This window comes from Elgaria multicarinata, chromosome 23 (assembly GCF_023053635.1).
Source record: "Elgaria multicarinata webbii isolate HBS135686 ecotype San Diego chromosome 23, rElgMul1.1.pri, whole genome shotgun sequence".
Classification (NCBI taxonomy): Eukaryota; Metazoa; Chordata; class Lepidosauria; order Squamata; family Anguidae; genus Elgaria; species Elgaria multicarinata.
In genome coordinates, this window is record NC_086193.1 from 11,351,406 (window position 1) to 11,362,214 (window position 10,809).

At 49.7% G+C, this 10,809-nt stretch overlaps 1 protein-coding gene across 1 annotated transcript; it reads right to left on the reverse strand.

The window, feature by feature from the left end:
* Positions 1-2,642: 2,642 nt before the first annotated feature.
* On the reverse strand, positions 2,643-10,809 carry LOC134413024 (differentially expressed in FDCP 6 homolog). The gene is made up of 5 exons (XM_063147056.1): positions 10,339-10,809; positions 9,093-9,281; positions 6,749-6,824; positions 5,642-5,723; positions 2,643-4,733 (listed from the first exon to the last, which is right to left on the reverse strand). Exons 1-5 carry the CDS (start codon positions 10,720-10,722, stop codon positions 4,583-4,585), a joined length of 882 nt encoding a protein of 293 aa, XP_063003126.1. The 5' UTR covers positions 10,723-10,809; the 3' UTR covers positions 2,643-4,582.

Genomic DNA, 10,809 nt, shown 5'->3' on the forward strand with positions numbered 1-10,809 from the left:
CTGAACAGCTCTTGGCTTCACGTGATTCCTCCTAACGTCCAGGCAAAACCTGCTTCCCTGCGATTTGCACCCTTCAGTTCTAGCCCTGAGCAACAGAGAACAAATTCTGCTCCAGATGTTTGAAGACCACCCTCACCTCCATCCCCTCTTCTCCAGGCAAAACGCACCCACCTCTTTCAACTGTCCCTCCGGGGACAGTCCCTCCGGGGACAGCTGGGATGTGCATTGGATTGAGCAGAATCAAATCAGACCATTTGGACAATCCCTGGTGTTTCCCCAAGGCGAAGCGGTCTCCCTCCTTCCAGTGTGACCAGAACTGCAGCTGAACCATCCACGTGGCTCCTTTCGCAATCCAGCTTCGGAAAGCCAGCGTGCGCTTCCCCAGAATTAGCATCTTCTGGTTTCGTTTCTCTAAAGGCTGCTGAGAGGGGAGAGACAGAGGAGGGAGGGGAGGCGTTGGGTGATGGACAGGTCAATCTTTGAATCCTGTGGTGTATTTTAGCAAGAGTTCTCCAATCACCGTGGGTTTTTTTGGGGGGGGGGGAGGGCAAAGTTGCAAACACTTAAAAAAGAAAAAGACACCAGCAGAGAACACCAGGAAAGGAATGTTCTCCATGGCTGCCACAAGGTGGCAGCAAAGTCCATGGGAAGCTCCACGCCTAGGAGAAGGCGCTTCGCTTCGGATCGGAGAAGCGATAGCAAGGCAGCCTGATTCGCCTCCGACAAAGGCGGAGATGGATCAGGTCAGGGGAGCTGTGGAGCGAGATGAAGCGGATTGAGACAAAGCGGATCCTTCACCTTGATCTGAAGCTTCGGAAAAAAAAGTAAGTGGGGGCTTACCTGGTGCTGTGGCGGCTGCAGCCTGGTCTACCTGTTTGAGTCCTCGGCCTCAGTTGAAGCTGCCACTGGACTATGACGGAGCCAGGTAAGTTGTGAGGGGGTAGGGGGGCCTTACCTGGTGCCGCTGCGGAGCTCCAATTCGGATCCGGAGCTCCGCGGTGGAGCAGAGTGGACCATAGGCGGATCGACGCGGGGCAGGGCGGGATGGCTGTGTGCCACCTCCAGTATCAGAGGCAGTAAACCTGTGTGCACCAGTTGCTGGGGAACATGGGCGGGAGGGTGCTGTTGCACCATCTCTTGCTTGTGGCTTTCTCTGGTCGGCCCCTGTGTGAACAGAATGCTGGAATAGATGGACCCTCGGTCTTATTTATTATTGCATTTATATCCCGCTTTTCCCCCCTGCAAGGAACCGAAGGTGGTGTACATAATCCTCCTCCTCTTCTCCATGTTATCCTCACAACAACAACCCTGTGAGGTGGGTTGGGCTGAGAGTCTGTGACTCGCCCAAAGTCACCCAGAGGGTTTCCATGGCCGAGTGGGGACTTGAACCCGGATCTCCTGACTCCCAGTCTGACACTCTAGCCACTACACACCACACTGGTTCTCATCCAGGAGGGCTCTTCTTACGTTCTTAAATTTGCACCACATCTTTCCGCAATAAATGGGGCTCATTTCTTCTTGTCTCTAACCCATCTATCAGCCCCACCACCAGTATCCCCCCCTCTTCCCTCACCTTTATTATACGCTTTTAGGATTATATATTTTTAGGAAGTTTTAACAACGTATACTATGTTTTTATTTTATTTTATTTATTTATTTACAATATTTATATACCGCTCCCCCATTGAAAATTTTGGAGCGGTGTACAAGATAAAATAAAATAAAAACAGAATAAAACACTTTGAAATAGATTGTTAAAAGAAGCAAAATGTTCAATGAACCGTGGCTGGTCATGGCTTCCTGGAATAAGGACGTTTTCAGGAGGCGCGGGAAGGAATACAAAGTTGGCGCCTGCCTGACGTCCAGTGGCAGGGAGTTCCAGAGGAGGGGGGCCACCATGCCGAAGGCTCTTCCCCTGGTGGACTCCAATTGGAGGATGGATCTATGTGGGACCACCAGGAGCAGGCCCTCAGAGGCCCTCAGAGGCAGGTTGGTAGGGGAGAAGGCGCTCGCTCTCACAGGTGTCCTGGTCCCAAGTTGTTTAGGGCTTTGTACACAAGTACAAGAACCTTCAACCTGGCCCGGTAGCGAATAGGCGGCCAGTGCAGTTCCCAAAACAGAGGAGTTACATGCTGGAAAGGGGCAGCTCCAGACGACAGCCGTTCTGCACTATCTCCAGCTTCCGGAGCGGCTTCAAGGGCAGCCCCACGTAGAGCTCATTGCAGTAATCAGTATTAAATCAGTATTTTATGTATTTTATTGTTCCCCGCCTCGATCAGGATGGAGAGGCGGGTAAGAAATAAATTCATTATTATTATTATTTCGCCACGTTTTCATCAGAACTCCGGAAATGGACCGGAATCTCTGTCCTCAACTCAATTTGAAATCTGGATTTGAGTCAGCTGGAGGGGAAAGAGGCCAACGGCAACATTCAAAGCTGCCAACTCGCACCCGTATTTCCTCTTCCTGCACTGGGAGGGGGGTTGGACTGGATGGCCTTATAGGCCCCTTCCAACTCTGCTGTTCTATGATTCTATGATATCAACAGAAACGGGCGACCGGTCATTATAGCTGGTCGCCTCTTCCAGACTGGTTGAAATCATTTCCCTTGTGGTTCAAACACAGCACAAGACCAGTTGTAATAATAGTTCAAGACAGTTTATTTAGAACTGCAAAATCCCCATAGCATGTATTTATTTATTATATATTTACAATATTTATATGCCGCTCCGTATCTAAAATAGATTCCAGAGCGGTGAATGTGAATAATAAAAAGCTAAAAACGCTGAAAACAGCACCGTAAAATTGTTCATTTTAACGCAGAAGTACAAAAAAAACCCCATGGCTGTTCCCGTTGAGCGAGGATTCCTGGAAAAGAGCTGTATTCAGGAGGCGTGGGATCCAGTGGAGTGTGGGTGTCCGCTCGACCTCCAGGGCGTTCCCCAAAAAAAGGGGCCACCACACCAAAGGCTCTTCTCTGAGTGGTCTCCTGGCTTCTCCCATGAGGACCGGTGCGGCGCCTTCTGCTTTTTATTTTATCTCTTAAGATCTTTTTACGTTGCATGGGAGCGCTGCTCTCAAGCGCCATCTTGATTGGGCGTCCCAAAACTGATTTTGCCTTCGGGAGCTCAGAGCCCACCTTTTGCTTTGCGCTCAGGGTCTTCGGCGGCTGCGTCTCTCAGCGATGAGTGCTTCGTGACCAGCTGCACTCACCGTAGCAGCCATTTTAGGAACAGGCAACCCCCCCCCACACACAGCTGCCATTTTGTGAGAGCGCCCATGACATGCGCTTTCAAAAATCCCCCATGGCTCCAACCGGGCTGGGACGCTCGCCTGACGCTAGCCCAGGAAAAACGACTCCCTGCAGCTTGTACACAGGATGGGCCATGAAATATATTTGCTTCTTACGCTCAGCCCGCAGACCAGGAGCGGGCCCAACAACGCCAACTCCTGGAGCAGCCTTCGGTGTCACAGTAGGCCCAAACCAAAGTTCTGCTTGCCTGACCCTCTCCTGTTGGGTGGATTGGGCCCAAAGGGTAGTCCCAGTTAGGGAGGGGGACCACTGAAGCCAAGCGTCCCCCAAGCTATCCCTGATGATGCACAATTGGGTCTGTGTTTGGCCTCTTGCATTATCAAGTGTCTTCACGAAAGGTCTGAGGTGGTGATGTCACCTAGTGGCTATAGCCAGATAGGAGAATCTCCAACATTTCCTGCACCTTTGGGATGTTTCCAAGCAAGGACGAGTCGTTTAAAACGCTCACAGGGTGGTCCCTTCTTTTAAAGGACTCTTTCTCATTTGAAAATACCTGAAAGAAGAGATTTCATCCGGCAACCTCCCAGCTCAGGAACAGAAGGTTCTGTCCACAGCTGTGTGGGAAAGGTGTCAAGCAGAGCCAAGACGAGGCTGTCCAAGCCGGACACCCTCCAGATGCGTAGGAGCAGAGCTCCAACGGTCATGTTGTCTGGGGATGATGGGAACTGTAGTGCAAGTGGACTGGCCTAGGCTCTGAGATGGAACCCCTGCTACAAATGCAGCTACTGAGCCAGCCCAATTTCTACCTCTGCTGGATCTCAAGTAGAGAAAAGTCTTTATTTTATTTTACATTCTACAGGATCCTTCCCTGCCCCACCCCTTAAAGTGCAGGTGCGGAGGCAGAACCTGGGACCAACTGCACCCAATACGTGAAATAGCACGTTGCTCCCAAAGAATTAGAATCGAAGAATCCAGGCAATACATGAAAAAGCAAAATGTTTTGTCCCCGTTGGACATTCACCGGGGTACAGAGTTATCAAACGAACAAGGGATTTATTTCATAGGGTGGGAAAGGAAGTAGAGGGTCCCACTAGGAGGAGAGCGGCACCTTTTCACCTTATGGCAATTTCCGTATTTTATACTGGGACTCTTCGCTGCAGCCGCATCTGATTCACCTGGAATGATTAGCACGGTTCCTAGCTAGGAATGGCCAAACCATGGTGCTGGTGAGGAGGCGGGGCTATGCAGATGAGGCTGGATGTCACCCCAGAACAACGGCAAAAGAAAGTTCTCCTTGTCGTCCACTAGATGGCATCAAAGTTCACGGGGCTATTGGAGGAGGAGCCTGGCCGGAACAAGCAGGAAGAGGACTGTGCAGAAACCATGAAGGATGCCGCCGCTGGAACGCTGCTGTTGCCTCTGCTCATGAAGGAAATGGATCTGATCCTGCAGCGTCTCGATTTGTCTTTCGTACTTCTCTCTGAGGAGATAAATAACAGGGTAATTACGGAGTATACGTTGCAACGTGGGTGATCAGATTCCCTTAAGCCTCTATTCCCTGCAACAAACACACAGCTGTTTATATTTCATATTCACTGCTGAGAGATGTGGTGGTGGGCACTAATTTAGATGGATTTCAGTTCAGACAAGCTGTAGAAGAAGATATAAGATGTAGATAGTGGAGAAGAAGAGAAGAAGAAAGAAGAAAGATTGAAGAAGAACAAGACGACAAAGAAGGGGAAAAGAAGATAGAAGAGGAAAGATTGAAGAAGGAGGAGGATAGAAGAAAGAAGAAAGAAAGAAAGAAAGAAAGAAAGAAAGAAAGAGGAGGAGGAGGAGGAGAAGAAGAGGGGGAGGAGGAGGAGAAGAAGAAGAAACAAGGAAGATAAAAGGAGGAGGATAGAAGAAGAAGAAAGATAGAAGATGATGAAGAAAGATAGAAGTAGAAGATAGATAAAGATAGAAGAACAAGGTGAAGAAGAACAAGAGAAGAAGAAAGATAGAAGGAGGAGGAGAAAAAGAGATAGAAGAACAAAAAAGAAGAGGAGGAGGAGAAGAAAATATAGATAGATAGATAGATAGATAGATAGATAGATAAAGAAGAAAAATAAATGAAGAAAGATAGAAGATAGATAAATAGAAAGATAAAGATAGAAGAACAAGGTGAAGAACAACAGGAGAAGAAGAAAGAGAGGAGGAGGAGGAGGAGAAGGAGGAGGAGGAGCGCACAAAGAGCCAGAAGAACAAAAAAAGAAGAGAAGAAGAAAATATAGATGAAGGACAGAAGAAAGAAAGCTAGAAAAAGAGGAGGAGGAGGAGGAGGTGATGGTGAAAGCTGTGCTATGTGGGCAACTCTGCACACATCCACTTTTATCCCGTCGCTTTTACCTCTCACTCTGCACCTTGCTCTGGGCCTCCTCCAGCTCACTTGCTTGGCTGGAAATCTGTTGCTGAAGCTGTTGATTTCGCTCTTTAAAAAAGAAAGACAAGGAGGTCAAGCCCCCCGTCCGATTTCCCAGGAAGCATTTCACTGCACGGCGCCCTCCTTCTGCTCTCCCTTCTGCTCTCCCTCTGCTGCCACCGTCTCGCTCCGCTTGCAACTTAGGGCGACCCACTGTTGCCTCCGCCACGGCCACCTCTGCCACAAACACGCGGAGTCTCTTTCCCCATTTGTTCTGTTCTTGACCCTATCCTGGAACGCTTTCGTGCTCTTGAGTCTGCAGACGTCTGCACAAAAGAGCAGAAAGGGTTTCCATCCAGAGTATCTGTTTCCGTTTCAAGCTCAGAAGGCCGCGTTTGGTGGTTCCTCAGCTTCTCCAAGGGTTCCCCCACCCCCACCCCGGCTCTAAAAGTTTGAAATTCCTCTCCGAACCCTCAGTCAGTGGCAGTAAGAGCTTTAAACTGAAACCTGCTGGCATTTTGGCCGTGCCCCCTTTGCCTCCCACCCACCACTGGAAAGTGGTCCCCGAGAGCTGCTCCGAAATGGATCTCAGCCCCTTCTCCCGAAAGATGTGCCACAGCTCTGGTGTACCAATGCTGCGCAATTCTCCTTCTGACAAATTCTAGCAAGGACAGCGAAGAGCGGCGTTCCCATATCCAGAGGCAGTGCCCCGGTTGTGTGTGGGAGGGGGACTTGTCGTTCTGGGTCCAGCGTGTGGGGTTCCGATTGAGACCCACGGTTGGACTCTATCAGAAAGCAGGACGTTGGACTAGATGGACCCATTTGGGCTCTTCTTGCGTTTCCTGTCATTTTGTCTTCTTGTTCTGTTCTCTACAACATCCCTCGACCGCACACATAGGCATGCATGAGGGATGTGCCAGGTTTTTCCAGGCACACCCTAATGAAATGTGCTGCGCATGCTTGTGACCACACGCCCTTACGGCCGGCCGGCCAGTTTGGACTCCTCTTGTGTTCCCTATAGTTTTGCCTCCTGGTTCTATTGTCTGCAACATCGACTGCTACGCCCCATGACAGCCAGCTCCACTGTTGCTCACCTTGAAGCGTCTGCATTTCCGTCTGCTGTGTTTCGACTTGGGCCTCCAGGGAGGTGGTTTTTCCTTCCACGGTATGCTAGCGGGAGAGAGGAAAACAGAAACAAGAGATGTACTGCAAGGCATCTGAGAGGCCCCCGTCTCCTGTACAGACCGTTCCGGTCTTTATGTTCTCAGAGCATGCATGGGAAATGTATCCCTTTATCTTGTATCACGGCTACTGATGCTCCCTTGCTATAGAATCATAGGATAGTAGAGTTGGAAGGGGCCTACAAGGCCATCGAGTCCAACCCCCGGCTCAATGCAGGAATCCATCCTAAAGCATACTTGACAGATGGTTGTCTAGCTGCCTTTTGAAGGCCTTTTAGGCCCCTTCCAACTCTACTATTCTATGAATCTATGATACCTGACAGATGGTTGTCCAGCTGCCTCTTGAAGGCCTCTCATGTGGGATAGCCCACAACCTCCCTAGGTCACTGGTTCCATTGTCGTACTGCTCTAACCATCAGGACATTTTTCCTGATGTCCAGCTGGAATCTGGCTTCCTGACACTTGATCCCATTATTCTGTGACCTGCACTCTGGGAGAATCGTGAAGAGATCCTGGCCCTCCTCTGTGTGACAACCTTTCAAGTATTTGAAGAGTGCTATCATGTCTCCCCTCAATCTTCTCTTCTCCAGGCTAGACATGCCCAGTTCTTTCAGTCTCTCTTCATAGGGCTTTGTTTCCAGACCCCTGAGCATCCTGGTTGCCCTCCTCTGAACACGCTCCAGCTTGTCTGCATCCTTCTTGAATTGTGGAGCCCAGAACTGGACGCAATACTCTAGATGAGGCCTAACCAGGGCCGAATAGAGAGGAACCAGGACCTCACGTGATTTGGAAGCTATACTTCTATTCATGCAGCCCCAAATAGCATTTGCCTTCCTTGCAGCCATATCGCACTGTTGGCTCATATTCAGCTTGCGATCTACAACAATTCCAAGATCCTTCTCGTTTGTAGTATTGCTGAGCCAAGTGTCCCCCATCTTGTAACTGTGCATTTGGTTTCTATTCCCTAAATGTAGAACTTGGCATTTATCCCTATTAAATTTCATCCTGTTGTTTTCAGCCCAGCACTCCAGCCTATCAAGATCAATTTGAAGTTTGTTTCTGTCTTCCAGGGTATTAGCTATCCCACCCAATTTGGTGTCATCTGCAAATATGATCAGCGTTCCCTGCACCTCCTCGTCCAAATCATTAATAAAAATGTTGAAGAGCACTGGGCCCAGGACTGAGCCCTGCGGTACCCCACTCGTTGCCTCTCCCCAGTTTGAGAAGGTTCCATTGATAAGTACTCTTTGAGTCCGATTCTGTAGCCAACTGTGAATCCACCTAATAGTTGTTCAATACTCTAGATGAGGCCTAACCAGGGCCGAAAGGAGAGGAACCAGGACCTCACGCGATTTGGAAGCTACACTTCTATGAATGCAGCCCCAAATAGCATTTGCCTTTCTTGCAGCCATATGGCACTGTTGGCTCCTATTCTGCTTGCGATCTACAACAATTCCAAGATCCTTCTTGTTTGTAGTATTGCTAAGCCAAGTATCCCCCATCTTGTAACTGGGGGAGGGGAATGAATTTTCTCCACAACAATGTATAGCTCCTTGTTATCATGCAAAGCATTTTGGGATGTCTTGGCATGAGCAAATCAGCCGCATTCGCTTGAAGAAGGAGGTGGGTGGGTGGAGCTAAAGGCAAAGGGGTGGACCCATGGTGCCCAAAACACTGGCATATTTTAGCTAAACAGCAAAGGAGATGTTTATTCTGCTTTATTCGAAGGCAGGTGTTTGGTTTTGGCTTTAGGTCAGTGGGCATGTTTGGATGGTTAGGAGAGTGTCATGGGCGCTCTCACAAAATGGCTGCCATACTGGGTGTGGCCAGTCACAAAACACCCAAACGGGAGAGACTAAAAGAAAAGTCATGGGCCCAGGAATCAAAGTCCGAAGCAGCCAGGGAGGTTCGGAGCTGCAAACCATCAACGCCCCTCTTTGGAAGCCAAATCAAGATGGCGCCGGAGGGGTGGGACTTCCTGTCATGGCATACTGGCTTCTCCCAGTTTTCTTAAAAAACAATAATTTAAAAGATCTTTAGAAATAAAATTAAAGTCAGCCGGGGCAGGAAGCTGGTGGATGCTAAACGGGTTGTCCACCGGCGTCTGGTTGGAGATACCAATTCTAACGTCAATGGGTTCTATCCAACGTTAGGCCTACTTAGAGGAGACTCATTGAAATGGATGGGACTTGGGTTAAAGGAACTATTGGATACTACCCTTTAAAAATATATATATGATTACGATATTTTTTTTTACCAGCTGAGTCTGGCAACCCTCTCTCTGCTGTTGGGTCTTTTGGAGGTTCTGGTTGGCCGACGCCAGTTGGGTTTGCAGCCCGTCTCTGTCTGTTTTGATCATCTCCAAACGCTGTTTGGCATCCGCCAGGGTGCGGTTGGCCGTCTTCAGTTCTGCCTGAAGGCCAAGACTTCCCTTCTCCGCTTTCTCCTTGGAGTTGAGCGAAAGGGAGAAAGAGAGAGAGAAGGTACATCAGGCAGGACCGCACCGTTGATGTTCGACCACAGCTTTGGAGAGCCAGGGCCGTCCAGGTGTTCTTTGACTCAATTCCCATCATCCCCATCCATGGGCCCTGGTGGCTGGAGATTATGGGCGTAGTCCAAGAATACCTGTGGGCTCCAGAGCCAGCTACTCTGGCTTTCTGGGAATGCTTGCCAAGGAGGTGGACCTGAAGGCATAAGAATCCCTTGGCAAAATAGAACCAAAAATGGCCCGTTGAATTCAACAACAACCTCCCCCTAGTGGCCAACTAGATTTTGCCTTTGGCTCCACCCACTACTGGATGACGTCCCCCCCACCGGGAACTTCTGTGAAAGGGTTGAAAGAGAATGACCCTCCCCTCCTTGTGCAAAGCCAGAAACAGACACGGCATCACAGCTCCATTGCTGTCCTGCTTTCTGTTCCCACCCTCTGGCGTCCCGAGCAAGACAGCCTCTGAGCATGGGCGGACTATTTCACCACTTTGAGAAGATGACAACAACGTTGTAAAATGCCCAGAGAGCTTCAGCTATTGGGCGGTATAGAAATCAAACAATCGATTAAAAAAACCAATAAATAAAATACAAACAAGACTCCTAACTGTCTCCACCTCGCTTACAGCCTCTCCTGTCCTGGTGCTCTCCAGGACGATGGGAGTTGAGGATGATGGGAGCTGCAGTCCGACACATTGGGCAGACACCGGGACGGAGAAGGCAGATTTATCTATTTATTTGTTTGTTCATTCCTTCAGATTACGTTTCTATCCCGCCTTTTCCCCTCTTGCAAGGGTGGCTCATCCCCTCCTCCTCCTCTTTGTTTTCTCCTCACAACAACAACCCTGCGAGGTAGCTTAGGCAGAGCGTCAAGGCCTGGTCCAAAGCCACCCAGCAAGCTTCACGACCGAGCGGGTACTTGAACCCGGGCCTCCCCAGTTCCAGCGCAACACTCGAACCGCTACGCCATAAAATATTATCAACAGATAGATAGATAGATAGATAAAGATATTTACCAGCTGTGCCTGGCAGGTGTTCTTCTGCCCCTGGGCCTTTCTGAGGTTCTGGCTGGTGGTCGCCAGTTGGACCTCCAAGCCCTGCATGTCCTCCTCCGCTTTCGCCTGGGCCTCTTCCATCATGGACCCATTCTTTCGGAGGGAGACGAGCTCAGCCTGTTGCTGAGAGATTTGTTTGCGTAGCTCCATTTGGCTTCCTCCCAGCGTGTCGTCCGCCCGGGGCTTGAGCACACAGATAACCGCGATCAAAACAATGCATAGGAGCGCAACGACGCACCAACGGTGCGTCTTTCCCCATAGTTTGCATCTGCTCCAGATGTTTTTGTCCTTGGCATCTTCCGTACATGTGGGCAGCCGCATGTATGAAAACTGATCGCCCATCATAGGAGAAACCGAATTCGGACAGGGTCTTTTGCCGACGTACCACTTTCCCCGAACTGAAACTTTGCTCCGGCTGCCTGGCTTTTTAAA

Bases quoted from the DNA above. Each gene is read 5' to 3' on its own strand.
- LOC134413024 (XM_063147056.1), bottom strand. From the start codon at position 10,722: ATGATGGGCGATCAGTTTTCATACATGCGGCTGCCCACATGTACGGAA. The intron at 9,282-10,338 runs GTAAATATCTTT...CTCAACTCCAAG, and splicing joins ACACCTGCCAGGCACAGCTG to GAGAAAGCGGAGAAGGGAAG. The intron at 5,724-6,748 runs GTGAGCAACAGT...TCTTTTTTAAAG, and splicing joins GGAAATGCAGACGCTTCAAG to AGCGAAATCAACAGCTTCAG.